The 21,517-nt window shown below is 39.7% G+C and overlaps 1 protein-coding gene across 2 annotated transcripts in view; it reads left to right on the forward strand.

Moving 5' to 3' along the window:
• Positions 1–5,211: 5,211 nt before the first annotated feature.
• The window catches only part of LOC127811586 (apoptosis inhibitor 5-like protein API5), a 49,774-nt gene continuing 33,468 nt past the window's right edge, over positions 5,212–21,517 (forward strand). The window contains exons 1-7 of one of the 2 annotated variants that reach the window (XM_052351577.1): positions 5,212–5,552; positions 5,673–5,837; positions 6,040–6,139; positions 6,233–6,298; positions 20,049–20,146; positions 20,226–20,300; positions 20,417–20,566. In XM_052351577.1, the coding sequence (XP_052207537.1) occupies positions 5,463–5,552; positions 5,673–5,837; positions 6,040–6,139; positions 6,233–6,298; positions 20,049–20,146; positions 20,226–20,300; positions 20,417–20,566 (744 nt within the window). In that variant the 5' untranslated portion in view covers positions 5,212–5,462. The remainder of the gene's footprint in view (positions 5,553–5,672; positions 5,838–6,039; positions 6,140–6,232; positions 6,299–20,048; positions 20,147–20,225; positions 20,301–20,416; positions 20,567–21,517) is intronic. The other variant, XM_052351576.1, reaches the window with a different exon arrangement.

A 21,517-nucleotide genomic window follows, 5' to 3' on the forward strand; every position in this document is an offset into this window, starting at 1 on the left:
AAGTGGCCTCTTCTGATCAAGTCCTCGATTGCGTCCTTCAACGCTCGACACTCGGAGGTGTTGTGACCCACTCCGTCGTGGTAAGCACAAGACTTGTCCTTATTTCTAAATCTGTTGAAAGTCCTTATGGGATTAGGCCTCCCAAAATTCTCCTCGCCCTTCTTAGTAGCGAAGATCCTATCCTGAGTGTTGGAAAAGATACTGTAGTTGTCATAGCGACCTTAGTGTGCAGGTCGTTCGTAACCTAGCTCGTTCCTTAAGTTCTTAGCGACCTGATCATCATCGCCATTGCCACTCTTCTTATTGTGGCTGGTGCTTCCAATCTCATTCTTTTAGGTCATCTAGCTTCCTGAAGCAAAATGTCTTCTCCCATCTGACTTCTTTCGTAGCTCGTTCATAGAACTCACCCAGGTCCCTTACGGGGGATTTGTAGATGCTCTCATAGAGCTTCCCATCCTTCTAGAGCCCCACAGATATCGCGGTCAAAGTACTTTCATCCGATGGCTTATCAACAGTATTGACTTCATGCCTGAACCTCTCAATGTAATCCTTCAGGGATTCATTGGGCTGCTGGAACACGGTAACGAGGTGACAGGTCGAGGCGAGCTGCCTCCTAAGCGACCTGTATTGACCTATAAACTTTCTTTAACACTCATCCTAGCTACAGATGCTGCAAGGACGGAGACTCCTTAGCTAGGTCCGAGGTATATCTCCCAAGGTCGTGGGGAAGACACGGCATTTCACCAGTGAACTTGAAGTCTAGAGGTCCATCAGGACGTTGAAAGCATCTAAATGGTCATATGAGTCTCCATCTCTGTTGTATTGAGAGATATTAGGGGTCTTAAATCTGTGAGGGAGAGGCTCTAATTCGATTTCCCTGGAGAATGGGGTCATCTCTTCGTGACCTTCCCTCCGATCACGAATCCCGTATCTTGCCTCCAGCTGTTGGACCTTCTGCAGTAGTCCTTCCATGGTGGGGTCCTGATCCATAGATTACCCAGTACGAGATCGCTTCTCCCATCCACTGGTTTGCTCTGGCGAATAGCGATCTCGCGGCATATGCCGCCTCCTATTCTCGAGGTCTCGCGAGTTATGGTATGTGGCACGGCCTAGGCTAACCCTGACCGAGCTTTCCCCACAAGGTGAATTCCCACGTTGCTGAGGTGGCGTGGCCTCTGCCTGCATTTGGGCTACGCGAACTTGTGGTTAGGCTAACATCCTAACTGTATCGGCGAGCTGCATTACTATACCTTCTAACACTTCTTGACGCTCCTGCCAAGCCTGTATCGCCTTCGTTCTAGGGGTAGGGGCCGCAGATTGGTAGGGAACCGACGCGGGGATGGCAAAGGTGGCTCCAAAATGTGGGGGTACAGAAGTAGTTGCAGTGGCTGCGACTGGGCCCTCGACTGGTGGAACTTCCGGCAGTTGATTAACATGGTTTCCTGGCTGATTGGTCACCACTTTAGATCTTCTAGTGTTTCTTCCTCTCAGTATCGCTATCGATTAGAACAGGCCCTCCTTCTAGCGCCAAAATGTCAACGTCCAGATTTGGTCAACCGTGATTCGTTTTGCCCGTTTTGAGAAATGAATGCGAAAAAAGGGAAAGAGAAGACGCACCAGGGAGATTTGAATGGTTCGGTCAGCGCTCCGGCAGCCAACACCTGCAAGCACTCTAATATCCAAGTCAATAAGGGAGCACGCTGTGTATTAGCAAGTCAGAGAGTGAGAGCGTACCTTGTCTCTAAAGAGAGCCAGCTAAAATATAGGAGAAGGACATGTCCTCTCCACCTGTCCTGTGTCTTTTACAGGTGATGAGACTGTATACCGACGTCGGTGAGGTTTCCCAGGTGGCAGCATGGCGTTGATTGGTCCCTCACGAATACCCAATAGAGTCTGCAATAATATTGATGCAGGATGGTATGGGGCCAGGATAGGACCATCATGGGCCAAGAGATGGGCTGAGAGAGAGTCCAGATTGGGGCTTAGACGGCCCAGCTAGAATGATGCCTAGCCCATCATTATTCTGCGGTCTCCTTGCTCATGCGAGCTAATTAGTCAGTTTGCGAGCTGATAGCATCACTGGGAGCTCGAACTGAATGATCTCGCTGTCAGCGAACTGAAAGTGTCGTTGAGAGCTCATTTAAAGCCTGCTTGGTCCGGCGATTTGAGCTCGAAGTTAGGTAATGTGCGACCTGGAGCTGACAACCTCGACCATGGGCCTGTTGGGCTTCAGGCAATTGGGCCGGCTTATAGGGTCGAGTCTAGCCCGCTTCATCCGAGCAGAAAATACATATAACAGGCGTGATAACAACAAGGGATATGATACGGTCACCCTCCGTTAAGCGAGAACGTTTTCCCTCTATATACTCATGGATAACCCCATCATGGTCAGGGACACTGATATAGACTTTGCTACTTACCATGGGCTACGGGAGGAAGAGAGTAAAGAACAAGTTGAAAATAGGGCAAAAGGGTTCTTTCAATACGGATAACATTTTTTCGAGAACGAAGGGTCATTCGGGAAGAAAATCCTTTCAGGAAACAAAGGTTCTCTCAGGAAAAGAAGATTTTTTTTGGAGTTAAGGTTCTTTTGGGAAGAAAAATTCTTTCGAGGACTTATGTTCTTTTGGGATGAGTATTATTTCCAGGAACAAGGAGTATTATTTTTGGAAATGAAAGTTATTTCAGGAAAGAAAAGTTGTTCTGAGGGATCGAATTCTTTTGGGAATGAATAATGTTTTGGGATGAATTTCTTTCGGGAATACTTTTCTTTCGAAATAAACTTGTGAGATTCTTTCGGGAATACCCAAACAATGCGGAAGGAAAACCTTTTTGGAGGATCATATATCCGAATTATAGAGTTTCTCTCGGAACACCTCTAAGAGACAACTTGATTGAAATTACAAGAAGTTTTTCGGGAAAAACAACCTTTAGTTTTCTTTCGAGAATCGAGAGAATGAGAAGATATGAAGGTTCTTTCGGGAGTAGCAAAAATAGTCAACAAGAAAAAAAATATGCGGTAAAGGAGGTATTTATAGAGGTCCCTAAAGGAGATGAAACGGCTCCATTGAGGAATAGTCTTTCCAAAAAGAGTCGAAATTCTTTCGGGAAAATCCCTTTCGAGGAGAAAGACTAAAAAGCCAAATAAAGTCTTCACTTTAACCCAAGGGTAAAAGCAAAGACTAGGGGAGGCAATTGTTGTACCTCTCCAAAAGGATTGAGAAGGAATCTTTCGAGTGAGACCCGAAATAATCCTTTCGGGAAAGCCTAAGAGAAGCCTCTAGTTAAACACCTGAGAGGTTCTTTTGGGTGCACCTGAAAGAAAGTATGTGAAGAAGTAGGGGGAAGTTGTCCCTGAGAGACCATCTCGGAAGCACAAAAGGACCTGCCTGACATATCCTTTTAGGTCTCTCCCAAAATGTACTTCGGCGAATATACGATCAATGCCACGTGTCCCCCTCGAGATTCGCGCCCTATAAAAGCCAAGCTACAGGACAACAAAAAAGACATTTTGCAACCATTGGGTAAAAGCCACCTTGACTCTTCTTTTTTCTTTCAAGACATTTACTGTTTTCTTTTAGAATTAACCTCATTCCTTTCCGACACTAACTTAGGCATCGAAGAGTCTTCATGGGTGAACACTCCCCGCGAGCTTTCTAACTCATTTTCCCTTGCAGTTGTTCACGGAAGGATCATTCTCTCCCCGAGAGAATCAAAGCCTATGTTGAGGTGTAGTTCTTGCACATAACAGTTCTTTTGGGGGTATTATTCTTTCGGGACCTCAGTTCTCTCAAGCACAGTTCTTTCAGAACCTCAATTTTTCAGGGTAAAACTCTTTTAGGGCAGCAGCTTCTTTTGAGATGCAACTTTTTTCGAGACCTGTTCTTATGGGAGAATCTTTCATGAAAAGGAAGCTTTCGGAGACTATTTCCCTCACCTGATCTACCGTGTGTTAGAATCTCATACGGTAGTCTACCCCGCTGAGTAAAATTCTAATTGTTGTATTTTTGGTAACAACAAAGCTCCTTATTATATCACTTGAAAAAACCCACAATTTTTGTCCTGCAATATTAAATATTTCACCAAATGCTACAAACAAATTAAACAAATTATCTTTTTGAAACTTACACACTCTACCTCAAAGGACAACAAAAAAACCTTCTTCCTAGGTTCTTTCGAGTATATGAAGTTTGACAATGACATATTAAATGGTGCACAATGCATACAACCCTATCGCTGCTAAAAATCACATAAGATGTGCTAGATTGCTCATTTGATGCCATCGACCCAAACCCTTCACAACAATTTAACTCTTATGAAATTGATGACATACCGAGAACAAACTAATCCATTCTTGAATATACTGAGAACGATCTAACTCTTATATGTATTCTAACTAATCAAATATATCAAAAACAAACATATATTCATAATAATACATTCTCAAGAATCAAAAAAATTTACCTTGAAATTGATGTGCTGCACCTATGTGGACCATGATGGGGTTGTCTTCGACTCATTTGATTCTTCAACTCCTTCCTTCTCCAATTCCTCTTCATCTTCCAAAGTTAGGAATGTCTCATCTCGAAGCTCTGCAAATGGCGACCTCAAAACCTTAATGGCATTGTCTCATTCGATCTTTTCCTCAACATCGTCCTTTTCGTCCCCTTCGTCTTTGTAGTTCGATTTGTTTCTCCTTCGCGTCGTGTCTTCCTCCTTTGCTTCGCATCTTTCTCCTTTACTTTCTGTCTTTCCCCTTCATGTTGCCTCTTCCTCTGTTTTAATTAGGGCTTTTATTCAATGGCTTCAATTAAGGATCCAATTCCTAATTGAACCCTACCAATTTTAACCCCAATTATTATTATTTTTTTCTTGTATTATGTTTTTTTTATTTTTTTCATATTTGTCAACGTGAATCTCACTCAATATTTTAAAATACTAGGTGATGTGCCACGTCAGTTGACGCACATGTTTCTTGAATCGAATTTAAGTTATGGATAAAATTATAATCAATTGATTAAATTAAAATATAATTATTAAAATTAAAATTTTTAGATTAGATAGTGAAAACGTGATAAGGTGTGACTTTTTGTTTCTATTAGCCTTATATATTTTATTTATTTAATAAAAAAAGTTTTAGAGTTTGGGTCCAACCACAACCAGTAACAGTGACCCTTTGCCCCTTTCTAATATGCCCGGTTCGACTCCGCAAGCAAACATTCGTACTTGCAGCAATTGAAAAATAGAGCATTGAATCTACTGGGGACTGGAAAGGTTTTGGAAGCTTCTGCGGCTTGGCTTCATTTCCTTCAGTTTACCACCTTCCTCGCCACTATTGGCTTCGCCAAACCCTATCTCTGCAAAAACCTCTCCTCTGTTCACGTCTACACATACGCATATACATACATATATAAAGTGAAGGAGATTGTATAAGCAAGCAAAGGCGCGCGTTATTCAATTCAATGGCAGAAGCTCCTTATGACTCTTCGGCGGAAGTCGACAAGCTTTACGACCTCGGCGAACGGCTTGCCGAGGCCAAAGACAAGTCCCAAGTTAGCCCCCTCCCTCCTGCCTTCTTCGTTGTTTCTGATTTGTTCTTCTGGATTTCAATATGCTTTCAGTTACGGAGTTTGTTTTCTGTTTTGTTTCTCTTCAATTTCCTATTCGTTCAGCATGCTGGTGATTATCTCAACATTATCAAAGCGGCCAAAGAAGGCAGTGTTAAGGTCAAACAACTGGCTGCCCAGCTTATTCCCAAGTTTTTCAAGTACTTCCCTTCGTTTTCGCAGCAAGCCCTCGATCGGCTTATAGACTTCTGCGAGGATGATGTGCTTGGGGTTAGTATCAGAGCGTCCTGTTTACAATACGTTCGTCTTTGCACTACGAACGTAGATTTTATGTTCAATTTTTCTAGCTCTTCTTAAGTTGCGCTGATTTATTTAATAGACGATGAGATCATTGTGCCTAGCAGTTGGCAAATAAATTAAAATGCCTTAGTAATTTCATTCTTTTTAATGTTTTGTCCTTTTGACGCCGAAGGTCCGGGTACAAGCAATTCGTGGACTTCCTCTTCTTTGCAAGGAAAACCCAGAAAATCTATCTAAAATTGTTGATGTTCTGGCGCAGCTCCTCCTGGCCGGTAATAATCTTATAATCGTCAATGTTCATATTGTGCCGGTGAAACTGATTTACTTTCTTGCTGTCGTAAGCTAAATGCCTTTGATGATTCTAGGAGAAAATGTGGAGCGCGATGCCGTTCATAAAGCCCTGATGTCTTTGTTGCAACAGGATATAAAGAGTGAGTTCCTTGTGCTGTGTTGACTAGTTACTTGAAATGAGGTGTAATTAGTTATTAAACATTCTGATCTGATTTGTCTCCAATTGTCATAATCAGACAAAATTCTATCGGATATCTATCTGATAAAGCTAATTCTTTTTGCTACTTTTTGTTCAATTCATACATTTACCAGTTCATATATTCAGTAGAGTAAATTTAAGATTTAGGGTTTAAGGTTTAGGGAAGTTTTAAATAACCGATCCTACACGGTTAGATTAAGCCTTGTGATTTTTGTTGTTTTATTTTTAATAGAGTAAATTTGGCTACTTGGGCAACAATACCAGCGTTGTTGCATGATAAATATGATGTTAAAGAAAAGATCAATTAAAGCATGAAGTTAGATTCATATTATGGTTGCACCCACCTTTTGAACAAATAATTTTGGAAGAAATCACTTGATTTCTTACCTCCAACAATCAGCTATACAATACATATATACAAGAGATCTTTCTATCTTAGGTTATACAAGAATAGAAAATTATCAAATAAAAGAATAGGAAACTACCAAGTACAAGAATAGGAAACTTAGGCTTTAGGAGACTACCAAAAAACTAAAATAGAAAGTTGACCTAAGATAATTCCTTTGATTTCCTTTAATATGGGGATTTAATCTTTTCAATCATTCCCACTAAATCAGGGATTGATTTTCGGATTTCAACAACAGCTTACAAATGCTGGTGAACAGATTTCAATCATTCCCGACTGGCTTACAAATGCTTTAGAACCTTGTTTCAATAGTGCCTTAGTCTGAACAATAGCTTCTTGTGTCTTAGTTGGGATGTAGGATAGGCTAATAGCTCCATTCTCAATCTTTGTTTTGATGAAGTTTTGGTCAATTCTCACATGTTTCATTTTGTCATGCTGGATTGGATTATGAACTTAGTGATAGTTGATTTGCTATCACTATACAACTTCATAGGTCTGTTCATGTAACTTTCAAATCTTGTAACAATCTTCCTAGCCATATCAACTCACAAATCTGTACTTGGCCTCAGCACTACTCCTTGTCACAATTGTTTTTTTTTTACTTCGCCAAGTGACCAAGTTACCCCATAGTTTAGTGTAGTGGTCAATTGTGGACTTGCTATCCTCAATTGAACATGCCCAATTTGCATCTGCAAAACATTCAACTCCCCTATGATCATTCTTTTGAAACAAAAGCCTTTTTCTAGGGGCCCTTTTAGGTATCGAAGAATCTGGTTTACTGCCTCTAGGTGTCTTTGTGTAGCTAAGTGCTTAAATTGACTCACAGCACTTACACTATAGGCAATATCAGGTCTGATAAGGGAAATGTATATCAACTTTCCTACTATGCGTAGATACCTTTCCTTATCAACAGTAGAGTCATTTTCTTTGACTTTTTGCTTCCAATTTTGTTCTAATGGAGTACTTGCAAGTCTACAACCAAGTTTTCTAGTTTCATTCAAGAGATCAAGTGTGTATATCAACTTTACTCCTTGTTATCTCCATGCCAAGGAAGTATTTTAGTGTACTAAGATCTTTGACCTTAAATTCAGCTTGCAACTTGGCTTTAAGTCCCTTTATCTCTTTAGTGTCATCACTTGTTATCACCATATCATCCGCATACACTATCAAAATTGATCTTTTTCCATTTTCAGCTTGTTTAATAAAGAGATTGTGGCCAACTTGTCCTTGCTGATATCCAAATTGAGTTATAGCAACACTAACCCTTGTGAACCATGCCCTGGGTGATTGCTTGAGACTATAGAGAGACTTCTTTAATTTATAGACTATACTTGAGGGTTTAGTGGATTCAAAACTAGGTGGAAACCTCATATAAACTTTCTCTTCCAGCTTCCCATTCAAAAAATTATTCTTCACGTCCATTTGGTGAAGTTTACAATCTAAGTTGCAGTAAGAGACAAAAGAACCCTTGTTGAATTTAACTTCGCTACAGGAGCAAAAATTTCTTCATGGTCAATGCTATAAGTTTGTGTGAATCTTTGAGCAACTAACCTTCCTTTATATCTCTCAATTTTTCCATTCGGGCCATATTTGACTGTGAATATCCATTTACATCCGATGGTCTCTTTCCTTCAGGTAACTCCACAAGATCCCAAGTCTTGTTATCAATCAATGCATTCATTTCCTCCAAAATAGCCTTTTTCCATTTATGGTCATGAAGGGCACTTTGAATGTCTTTAGGGATTTCCACATTGTCAATCATAGTGGTAAAGTCCTTGTACTTAGGAGACAACTTAGAATAGGTCAGATAGCTGGAGATATAATGCTTGGTACACAACCTTACCCCTTTTCTTATAGCAATTGGAACATCAAGGCCATCAACTATGGTAGGCTCTTCCAAACCAGGACTTGGTTCCAGGTTAGATGAATGGCTGTGTGGAGGAGCTTTTGGCCTTCTTGAGTAAACCTTAATCGGTTGTGGTTCAGCAATAGGTTCTCCCCCTTGACTCATTTCTTGTACAGGTTCAAGTTGGTCTAATGAAGGATGTGAGGATAGTTCAAGTGAGGGAACATTGGATGGATAAATCAGAAGGGAAATAGATGGGTCCCAATGATTATCTTCATGAGAGGTATCCCCCTAAAGAGAAGCACTAGGATAGTAAGGCTGATGTTCAAAGAAACATACATCACAAGAGACATAAAATTGGTGAGTGGAAGCAGAGTAGCATTTGTAACCTTTTTGAGTGCGAGAGTACCCAACAAAAATACATTTGAGTACCTTAGGATCAAGTTTTCCGCGGTGAGGGTGCTGACTATGAACAAAGGCAGTAAACAACTCAATGGGGTTTGATAGTTAAGCGGTTTGGAATGCAACCTATTTATGAGATAGGCGGCTGTTAGAATAAGGTCACCCCATAAAGTATTTGGAACATGGTTAGCAAACATTACGGATTGGACCCAGTGTTCTAAAACGCGTTAGGCGCTAGTCAGGCACCAGACTGGGGCCTAGCACCTAGGACGCTTAGGCGGACTGTTGTTTTTTTAATTTTTGATGTAATTTCATGTTATTTTTAGATAAATCAAAGTTAAAGACAAATGAAACTTATATATATATTATATATATATAAACAGATAAGATAGACTGGTTGGCAGAGAAATATATATATACATATATATAAACAATAAACAATATATATATATATAAACGGTGCCAATGCGTTGTTTTGTGTTTTGGCCGCCTAGACATCGCTTGGGCCGCCTAGACCTGATTAATCGGGCCCAACGCCTAGGATGCCGATTTGCATGTATTCGGGGTGGCAAGGCCACCTAACGCCTAGGCGGCCGCCTAGGTTGCATTTTAGAACACTGATCGGGCCATCACAAGAAGATGTCCATTTTTCCTTTTTGTTATCCCATTTTGTTGGGGAGTAGATGGACATGAACTTTGGTGTAAGATACCTGATCAATAAGGTATTGGTTTAGTTCTTGTGCAAAGAATTCTCCACCATTATTAGTTTGAAAGACAGGAACAAAAGATTGAAATAGATTGGCAACAAGTTTATGAAATTGTTTAAATATGGAACAAGTCTCAAATTTGTCCTTCATGAGGTAAACCCAACAAACACGGGTGTAGTAATCAATAAACGTGATAAACCATCGAGTACCGATTAAAGTTGAGACACGAGTTGGTTTCCAAATGTTACTGTGAATAATATGAAATGGCTTTGAGGATTTGTAGGGATGCATAGGATGATAAGAGCGTGGATGTTTAGCATAAACACAATGTTTACATTGAAAGGCAGATCTAGGGGCGCAGGATTCTAGCAATTGGAATGGAGTGCTCACTATTTCTCCTAATTATGTTTGTTAAGATAGGATCTTTAAATTGTATATCTTTAGAATATATACATTCCTTTCTCTATAGTATGATACAAGTATATAATCCTTGTATATCTCATTAACATGAAAATATGTATTCACATTCTTTTATTTTACATGGTATTAGAACCAAAACCCTAATAAAAAACCCTGACCCTAGCATCTTAAACGGCCACCCTCTGGTCACCGCTGCCAGTAGCTGTCACCGTCTTTGTCACTACCACTCTGTCACTACTAGAAAATTTTGATAGTAGGGGATTGAGTAAAGTTTAAAAAGAAAAATTAAGTTTTTGGAAAATTAATTGGTTTTCAAGCCTAGTAAGTTGACAATGAAAAGTATCTACTTTGTGAAGCATTTAGTTTAAAGATGAATGGAAGTATTTGCATATGCTGTTTATATACTTAGAAAAACTCTTGTCACATGTAAGTTTTATGGAGGGTTTTACAAAAGGTGGTGAGTTTAATTGCTTATACATTGGTTATTACATATACGGGTCACAAAGCAGAAACATGTGTTAGGACTTGGGAATGATATAGTAAGGCTTTTTTCAATTACAATTGGATGATTTATGCTTTCTAATTAGCATTTTGTTTGTAGGCTTCAATCCATGATGTGCTACATATCATCATCATCTGTTAGTTATATTTATTTCAACAATTTTTTAGCATTTGTTGCTTGCTCTTGTAGTCATAGTATGGACATTACTCATACTACATACAATCTGTGCTTGATGTAGGAGATCTGTTATTTTGTTGTACTCTGTGACTCAATAGTTGGGCTGCCTCGTCCCAGCCCAAGTGTAGTATGCCAGTGCTGTTAGTTACCATACAATTTTCATCATGTACTAAATATTTTCTTCCATGGTGTGGTCACCTCTCATCTTGTACCCCTTATAGACATCAATCTTGTTGTATATCCTCAAGCAGATGTCACTTACCATGAACAACCATCATGTAAGCTCATGTCTCCCTGTACTTCACACCTCAATCACAAAAATGTTCTAAGCCAAAATAAGAGTAATGCTAATCCGTCAATAAGAAATTTTATTTTTAACATTTTTATGATAATCACTAAGTACAATTCTAAACTTTGTTTCCTTAATCCAAGTCATCATACACTCCTAGTCTTCTCAGCAGTGCAAATTTCAGAGTGCATTGAAAACATGGTGTTAATCTTAGCCGATTTCAGGGTGTCTTTCTCCCACTCCCCTTTGACCATAGGCTTGCTAGTTATCAGGCAAGGTGTTATAAATCCTTCAATACTTTGCTCGTTAGTCCATATCTCTCTTGTAATTTCTTCTCTTTTCCATTATCCCTTTTATGTGCATTATGTGCTTTGCCATGGTTTGGTCATTCCTTATTTTATGCTTCTTCCATTCCTTCATCCTCGATTCTTTGTGATGGTGGTCTGTGATTTCTTCTTCTCAACCATAGCATACAAGCTGTCCTGGGTAATCTTATCTTCTTCTGGGACCTCATGTATATCTAGTGGACTTGGAGGGACTAAGTTTTGCTTATCTATGTTCATTTCTAGGTTCTATCCCATAACCCATTGCTTTGATCTCAATACTTGTCAAACCCTTCTCTCATGGGCAGTATGACTAACTGTGAACCTCAAGTTAAAACTTAGGAACACAAAACCTAAAATTTGATCATCATCATAATAATTGAAAAACCAATAATGACTTATGATGCCGTAACATCCAAGGTACAAAATCCTCAAATTTACAAGTCAAATGAAAAAAGAAGAAGAAAGAAGTAAGATAACCCCTAATATGTCCACTGACAATCCCCCTTGATTTGAGTTGAACTCTAATTATCTTGAGGTCCACCTGAAATGGCTATGTGGAATGGTAAACTCACAGCTTAGTTGAAATTATTCTGCATGTATAAGTAAATGCCCAATATAATGCATTTTCATATGTATCATCTTAAAAAATTTTCAATACATCAATATGAATCAATAATGAGCCCATCTAACATGATGTAGCAATAATGGTGTGGCATACAATCATTTTAGTGTATCCATAAATAATCTAAGGAATTACAATAATCAATAATCCATGATCAATAATAAAATCACCTCAATGAGCATTTTATATGGATCCTAGATCTGCACAGTACAAGGGGCATCGAGATCATGCTTGAGTGATTCCACAGTATCTGGTGGAGGTCCACACTTGGCCTTTTCCCCTATGGTTGAGAAACTAGAATCTCTTTTGTGCTATGTTAGTGGTAGATTTTAGTTGCCAAAGTCATCCTAACTTCACTATTCGTGGACGAATCTCTCTTGTGGACTTTATCACAATGGTCCCATCATATCAGATCCACATAACTAAATAGTAAAAATGTTTTCCATGATTCTCAACATTTCAACTTTTTAATCCATGTGCTTATAAAAAAATTCAATCCATGTTCTCAATTTGTTTGCACAATAATTATGTTGTACAATACCAAATGTAAATTGAGAACATATAATATCATGTCAAAATATTTCTTACATGCATGAAATTGTTTTCAAAACATGCATATTCAGAAAAATGTGTGGTTGGCTAGTACTTGTGCAATCAAATCCCAGGAATATAATCCATGGCAGTCTTCAACTTGGATCACCATAACAATATCCCCATATCAATATAACTTGAATCTCATTGATTTGTAGTGTAAAAATAACTAGGGACTTCCTTGTTTTTTTTTTCTTTTTTTTTTTTTAAGGGGGGGGCGGGGAGAGAATTCTAGCGGCCTCCTTGTCATCTTTGGAAACTTAAGGGCCTTTTCGCTATTTTTGGAACCTTGGGGGTGTAAAGCCCAGCCTTTGGGCCTTGTTTAGAGAGGGCCCAAAGGGGAGGGTGTAACGGTTGGGGTCCACATAGCAACGTATTGTTCGGTTCAGGTCGCAACTAATCCCTGATTTTATCACTCTAGGATTTAATCCCAAAACGTGCCACTATGTAGAACACCCTCCGCATTTATATGCCCAGTTCCCCCCCTTTGCATGGCCAATGTGGGATTCGCCTAAGGTACTTACACGCACCCCCCTAGGGACTCAGTGTCCTCGCTGAGGTTTGCCCCACCACTGCGCTTAGAGGCTTGGGGGTCGGCTTTGATACCATTCTGTAACGGTTGGGGTCCACATAGCAACGTATTGTCCGGTTCAGTTTGCAACCAATCCCCGGTTTTGTCGCTCTGAGATTTAATCCCAAAACGTGTGTCACTATGTAGAACACCCTCCGCACTTATATGCCCAGTTCCCCCCTTTGCATGGCCGATGTGGGATTCGCCTAAGGTGCTTACACGCACCCCCTCCCTTTGGGACTCAACGTCCTCGCTAAGGTTTGCCCCACCACCACGCTCAGAGGCTCGGGGGTCGGCTCTGATACCATTCTGTAACGGCCAGGGTCCACATAGCAACGTATTGTCTGGTTCAAGTCGCAACCAATCCTCGGTTTTATCGCTCTAGGATTTAATCCCAAAACGCTCGTCTTGAGATTAAATCCTAGAGCGATAAAACCGGGGATTGGTTGCGACCTGAACCGGACAATACGTTGCTATGTGTACCCCCGCCGTTATAGAGGGAGCTAGGCCCATATGGCCATATAGAAGCCCTAGGGCTCTCGGCTTTTCCCCCTTCTTCCTGCCCATTACAGCATGTACACGTCATTCCACGGGGATGTGCATGGGAAGGTTTAAGTTCTTTCTCATTATGAATTGGCAAATTGTGATTATTGTAAGAAATGATGAATTTTGGGCCGATGACACTTTGATTTCAGTATATAAATGATGGTAGTATTTCGGTAAATGATTTGAAACGTTTATATGTTAAGAGGAATATGTGTATTGTAGGATTGCTATCCCCTATTGGAGTCTTCGGCTTCTTAGGGGGTAGTGCTGGTCACGACCTTCGGGTTTTGGGTCGTGACAAAGTTGGTATCAGAGCTTAGGCTTTAGAACCTTGGGAAATAAAAATGGGGATTAAATGACACGTGGGAGCATGAATAAGGGGTTAAGCATTTTCACATGGATTGTATTGCATACACTGTAGTCCGGAGCAAGTTTTTGGCAGGATAGGTATGAATATGAGTCACGACATATTCACAACCTTGCTTTGCCAAGGACTCTAGGTCCCTTAATGCATATCATGATTTTGTGTATGTGAAGTTCTATTTTATTTAGCATATTATTTTGTTTCGTATGGTAAGACAACTTGAATGTTGTATACAGGGGAATCATGTCTCCTAGGACATGAAGTTCTATGTGAGATAGTGATAAGAAATTGAGGTTTCAGAGCAGAGCTTGAACCCAAATTTTGAGCCATAATTGTTGGCACTAAATGATGTGCAATTAGTCATAGAAATTGAGGTTGTAGAGTTGTGCTTGAACATAGATTCTGAGCTGGGAGAAATTTGTTTTGGCTTTGAGGTATTGCGTTAGTTAGGAGTGTTCAAATTTCGGTCCGAATTAGGGCCGATCGTTAAGTGGTCTAGTCCTCTGTCTGTCTAAAGGCCCCAATTGGTTTTCAACCAAGATAAAAAATGTTAAAAATATTAAAAATATTGATGTATATTTAAAAAAAAAAAATTAAATATTATTGTCATGCTTTGAACACTACTTTTAATGGTTGGCTTAATTTTCTTTAGCGTCCCAAACTTATTGATTAATGTCTAGTGTTAGTGATGAAGGTCATTACTTTTGTTGGTCTTGCAAATATCAAATATGATTATGTTGCTCTAGCAGCAGATTAATTTGGAAAAAAAAAAAATGGGATAACATGTGGTAGGTAAGCATGGGGCAAAAGTTCCTGAGTCTTGAGTTGCAAGATAGGCCTAATAATTTATTCATAATTAGGGTAAGGTGAATTCCACCTAAAATTTTGTGTTATTTGTAAGAAGGTTTCATGATATTTCAAAGTGTGTTTGGGATTTAAAGTGAAATTTACCCTAACTATAAATACAAATATAAATATAAGAGTGGTGAGATGGTATGTGGAAGTAATGTTGCAATATTGACAAGTGAAGGGGAAGCAGTGGATGCTAGTTTCAAAACCACAAGTGAAGTGAAGGAGATGTGTTGGGTCCAAAACCACAAGTATTGGTGTGGCTATGGTGATTGCCAGACATAAGCATTAAGAAAGAAAACAAAAAGATTAAATTAGTTATGTATGTAACTTTATTTTAAATTTTAGTACCATCGTAGAAATCTTGATAGAAATTATTTAAAATTTATAATATAATAATAATAAAATAAGATAATAATAATAATAATAATATTATTATTATTATTATTATTATTATTATTATTATTATAGTTTTCAAAGTAATTAACAAGTTATTACATTTCACAGTCCACATTGGATATAGAGTTAGTATAAAAATTTAAACAAACGTACTACTCAAGGAAATGATAAAACAAAGACCAAGTTGAATTGAGAACATTATATCTGATTTAGTGATGAGGCAACTGATGAGTGAGGGGTGTTGGGCATTTCTAGTTGTGGTACGAGAGACCCATGAGGTAAAGGGTGAGTCAGGGAAGGTACCTATAGTGAGGGAGTATTCGGATGTTTTCCCGAAAATTTGCTGGGACTACCTCTAGAACATGATATAGAGTTCTATATAGATTTAGCTCATGAGACTTGACCAATTTCAATACCCTCGTATCGTATGGCTCCAGCCAAGCTAAATGAACTTAAGGTACCAATCCAAGACCTTTTAGCGAAGGTCTTCATTCACCCAAGTACCTCACCATGGGAGCACTTGTGTTCTTTGTAAAGAAGAAGGATGGAACCATGAGGCTTTGTATTGACTATAGGCAGCTAAACAAGGTCATTATTAGAAATAAATACCCATTACCTTGCATAGATGACCTATTTGACCAGTTGCAAGGTGCCCAATGTTTTTCCAAGATTGACTTGAGATCGGGTTATCACCAACTTCATATTAGGGGAGGTGACATCCCTAAGACTGCCTTTAGGACTCGATACAACCATTATGAGTTTTTAGTAATGTCCTTTGGCCTTACGAATGCCCCGATGACATTTATGGACCTAATGAACAGAGTATTTAGACTATACCTTGATCGTTTTGTCATTGTGTTTATCGATGATATATTGATTTACTCGAGGAGCCAAGATGAGCACGAGCAGCACCTCAAGGTAGTGCTTCAGACTTTGCGAGAACATAATCTATATGCTAAGTTCTCGAAGTATGAGTTCTGGTTGGATAGCGTGGTGTTTTTGGGCTATGTGGTGTCTAAGGAGGGCATCATGGTGGACCCTAAGAAGATTTAGGTGGTGGAGAAGTGGCTTAGGCCTAGTTCAGCTAGCGAGATACGTAGCTTCCTAGGTCTAGCCGGTTACTATCGTAGATTTGTGAAGGGTTTTTCAAAGATAGCCTCCCCATTGACCTGTTTGACCCAAAAGAATGTTAAGTTTGAGTGGTCTGATGAGTGTGAGAAGAGCTTTGTAAGACTCAAGGAGAGTCTGACTACAACTCCGGTGTTAGCCTTACCTTCAGGGGAAGGTGGCTATGTCGTTTTCTACGATGCCTCTAAGATTGGACTTGGTTATGTCTTGATGCAACATGGCCGAGTCATTGCCTATGCCTCAAGGCAGCTTAAGAGACATGAGCAAAACTACCCCACCCATGATCTTGAGATGGCAGTAGTGGTGTTTGCCCTTACGTTATGGTGACACTATCTATATGGTGAGACCTGCGAGATTTATATCGGCCATAAGAGTTTAAAATATATATTTGAGCAAAATGATTTAAACCTAAGGCAGATGAGGTGGATGGAACTCTTCAAGGATTATGACTACACCATACTGTACCACTCAGGCAAGGCTAATGTAGTAGTTGGCACCCTAAGTAGGAAATCGATGGGTAGTTTAGCCTACATTGTTGAGGTCAGGAGACCCCTAGTACGTGAGATACATGGTTTAAAGGTGAGTGGCCTGTGTTTCGGGTTGGGCGATACAGATGTGTTCTTAGCTCACATCCAACTTCGTTCCACCTTGGTCGAGGAAATTAAGGCGGCTCAATCTAGGGATGCATCCTTAGCCAAGTTGATGGATGTAGCCCGTAAAGGTAAGGTTAGTGAAGGCAAGGCTAAGGAGTTCATGGTGGACTTTAAAGGGGTTTTAAGATACGGGGCGCGCTTGTGCGTTCCTGATGTGGATGGTCTAAGGCATTGTGTGTTGAGGGAGGCACGTCATTTGATATACACCATACACCCTGGTGCAAACAAAATGTACCGGGATATAAAGACCTTATATTAATGGAATAAGTTGAAGGAAGATGTGACAAAGTTCGTAAGTTGGGCGCAGTGTGTCAGCAAGTGAAAGCGGAGCATTAGAAGTTGAGTGGAGAGCTTCAAAGGATACCAATCCCTAAATGGAAGTAGGAGAGACTCACCATGGATTTCGTTGTAGTATTACCGATATCTAGTAAGGGTAGCAACTCCATATGAGTAGTTGTAGATAGATTGACCAAGAGCGCCCTATTCATACAGTACCTCAGTATGTTAAAAAATACCTAGATTATGTGGTTAAGTTGCATGGAGTTCCACTATCCATTATCTCCGATCGAGGGCCTCAGTTTACCGCCCAATTCTGGAGAGAGTTTCAAAAGACACTAGGGACGGAATTGAACTTTAGCACAACATTCCACCCTTAGACTGATGGGCAATTTAAGCGGACTATCCAAACCTTGGAAGACATGCTTAAAGCGTGTGTTATGGATTTCGGGGGTGACTGGGAGAAGAACCTACCGTTAGTCGAATTCGCATATAACAATAGCTATCACTCTAGTATCTAGATGGCCTTATATGAGGCACTTTATGGTAGGCGATGTAGGACTTCAGTAGGCTGGTTCGAGGTAGGCGAGGTTCAGCTGGTTGGGCCGACTAAAGTCCATGAGACTATGGAACAAGTTCGATTGATTAGAGAAAGGCTGTTGGTAGTAGAGAGTTGACAGAAGTCCTATGCGGATCATTGTAGGCGTCCCTTAGAGTTTGGAGTCGGAGATAGAGTATATCTTAAGGTGTCACGTCACCCATGAAAGGGGTGATGAGATTCGGCAAGAAAGGCAAGCTTAGCCCTAGGTACATTAGTCCATTTGAGATATTGAACCGAGTGGGTGTTGTAGCATACCGATTGGATCTTCCTCTCGCCTTTACGACTATCCACTTGGTGTTCCATGTGTCAATGTTGAGGAAGCATGAATCTGATCCATTCCAAGTTCTTCCCCCATCGACCATTGAAATAGTGCAGATAGGTAAGGATCTTAGCTATGAGGAGCAACCAGAGCGCATTGTTGATAGGCAAGTAAGAAGCCTTTGAAATAAAGATATTGTCTCTGTAAAGGTGGTATGACAAAACCACACGGAGGAGGAGGCCACGTGGGAATCAGAAAGCGCCATGAGAGAGTAGTACCCCTACTTGTTTGACACCTAGGTTATAGCCAAAATTCGAGGACCAATTTTTCTATAAGAGGGTGAGATTGTAAAGCCCAGCCTTTTGGGCCTTGTTTAGAGAATGCCTCGGGGGGGGGGGGGGGGGGGGGGAAGGCCCATATGGCCATATAAAAGCCCTAGGGCTTCCAGCTCTTCCCCCTTCTTGCTTCTCGTTACAGCATGTACATGTCATTCCACGGGAATGTGCATGGGAAGGTTTAAGTTCTTTCTTATTATGAATTGGCAAATTGTGATTATTGTAAAAAATGATGAATTTTGGGCCTATGGCACTTTGATTTCTGTATATAAATGATGGTAGTATTTCTGTAAATGATTTGAAACATTTATATGTTAGAGGAATATGTGCATTGCAGGATTGGTATTCCCTATTGGAGTCTTCGGCTTCTTAGGGGATAGTGGCGGTCATAGCCATTGGATTTTGGGTTGTGACGGGGGGCTTTTGTGTTATTTTTGGAAACTGGGGTCAAAGTGTAATTGATTGGCATTCTCCTTGCAATGGGGCAGGTCAATTGGACCTTAAACGGTTCAGATTACTTTCAATCAATTTTTTCCTTCTCAGTTTGGGTCAAACCTGGCTTGGGGTTAGGTTGGGTCAATGGCTGCAAGCCTTAATCAATCGCAGGCCATTAGGCCCTTCTTAATTAGATTAGGCAAACGCCTACCATAGAGTCCAACAGCTTCTTTCTCTTTTGGCCATGACCAAACCCCTTGGTTTAGCTAGCTCTGTGCTTGCCAATGGGGATTGAGAAAAGTTCGAAGGTAAACGACGACCATTTTGGTGGCTGGTGAAGCTTACTAGGGTCTTTAGCTATTCAGAGGAATGGAAAGAGAAGCAAACCAACACCGGGGTGGTTTTTACATCTAATGTGTTGCTGGCAGCAGTTCTCTGATGATTATTCTTCTTCTCTTCCTCTTTCTGCTCTCTTTTCCTAACAGCCACAACCTTCTTCCTAAAATCCCTTCTTCGTGCTATTGATTCTTTGCAAGCTGCTAGTATCTTCTTCCTTGCTGATTTTCTCTTCAGAACTTCTTTAGTGCACAAATCTCCTCTCTGATTTCACCTCACTTCGGTGCCTCAAACAATTCCACAAGGCCAGTATTTATGGACCTCGGAGAAGTCCCCACGAACACGATGAACGCCATTCCTTTGATTTCTCCTCCATTTTCCTATTTCCTAATTTTTCTCTCCATTCTCCTATTACTTGTGGAATCTGTATCTCCATTTCTTCATTTGCTCAACATTTGGTTTCTTTTGTAAGGCCCCTCCAGGAATTGGTAGTTTCCCATGTTCCAAATTTTTTGGATGCTATCCTCATCCAAACCCACTTTTCCCATTATGCTGATGGTTCAGTTGTTGCTCTATGTAAATCATTTTTCTTGCTAAGAGTCTACATCTTTTTATCCACCTGTTATGTCTTACTGTGTTTGTTTGTGACAGCTTCCTTAACAGTTCTGTTTAAGTTTATTGGGAATGCTGATGAGCCTAGCAATGATGAAATTATTCGTGAAAAGGTTTTATTCTTCATTAGGGATAAGGTAATATGCATTCTGGCAGTTTATTATTTCTTTTTCTTTTTCCTTTGGGATATGACCTCTGTATTATGTAATTTTTCAGGTGTTTCCACTTAAATCAGAGTTATTGAAGCCTCAGGAGCAGATGGAGAGGCATATAACTGATTTGATAAAAAAGGTATGGTCGTCATAATAATTTACCAATTGAAAATAAGATGGCAATCTTGGATCCATTTTTTGTTAGTTATTAGTCTTCTTAAATGTTTTAGACAAGTTGACCGCATGTTGTTTCAGAGTTTGCAAGATGTAACAGGGGCAGAATTTATAATGTTCATGAATTTCTTGAGAAGCTTGAGCTTATTTGGACGGAATGCTCCAGTAGAGCGTGTTCAGGAACTTGTTGAAATTATAGAAGAACAGGCTGATCTAGATGCAGCGTTCATTGTGAGTTGTTTCTGCCTATTATATGACAAGCTGGTAAATGTATTTACTTTTAATTATGATGCTATTAGAGCAGGTGCTGTAAATATACTAATGATGGAACTTAATCCTTCAAAACTGAATATCATTCTTTGAATAGAGACATGCGTCGCTCAGAGGTTCTGTAGTGCGTATTAGCCCACTTATTATAATTACTCAATTGAATATGTATTTACATGTTATATCTTTCCTCTATATGTTTTTGTGTGCGAACATTGTAATGTCAAAACTAGCAGTTTTTTTTTCTTTTTTTTTTTTTCTCTTGATTAGCAATCTAAAACTAGTGAACTTTTTAAAATAAGTCATGATTTGATAAATAACTCAAAATTCAAAACTAGAAAAAAAAGTCTTGAAGATGACATTTTTCTTTAAAAAAGAAAGATTTAGGCAATTTCATTTGCAATGGACAACTATGCAAAAATTGTTTCTCTAATAATAAACTCAAGGATTTAAGTATCCTCACCTTAATTGATATTAAGGGAACAAAGTGAGATCCAAAATAACGTGACAAAATGACCATTTGGACCCAGAAACAGCTCTTCTTTAGTGTTATTTACTGCCCTGACCCCAGGGGTAACCTAGTCATTACGCTATTAATACATAAGTTGTGTTGTACCCTTCAATTAGTGCCATAAACGATTGTACCTTTTCAGTTAAGACATTATAATTGAAAAGAGCCTATAAATAGGCTAAGTGAGGATGAGAGGTAGGTTGAAGGTAATATAAAGTTTTTCCCTCTAAACCTCTCTTTCCCTCTCTTTTATCTCTCTCAATTCTCCCTCCTTTCAAATCCTCCCTCCATTTCTATTCTTCCACTTGGTTCTTCTATGATTCCGAAAATTATCCAACTCTTAGCCCTAGGACTTGACATTTTGCCATCAGAGTAAGGCTATGCTCGGAAGTTGATTGAAGGGG

This window comes from Diospyros lotus, chromosome 10, assembly GCF_014633365.1.
Source record: "Diospyros lotus cultivar Yz01 chromosome 10, ASM1463336v1, whole genome shotgun sequence".
Taxonomy (NCBI): domain Eukaryota; kingdom Viridiplantae; phylum Streptophyta; class Magnoliopsida; order Ericales; family Ebenaceae; genus Diospyros; species Diospyros lotus.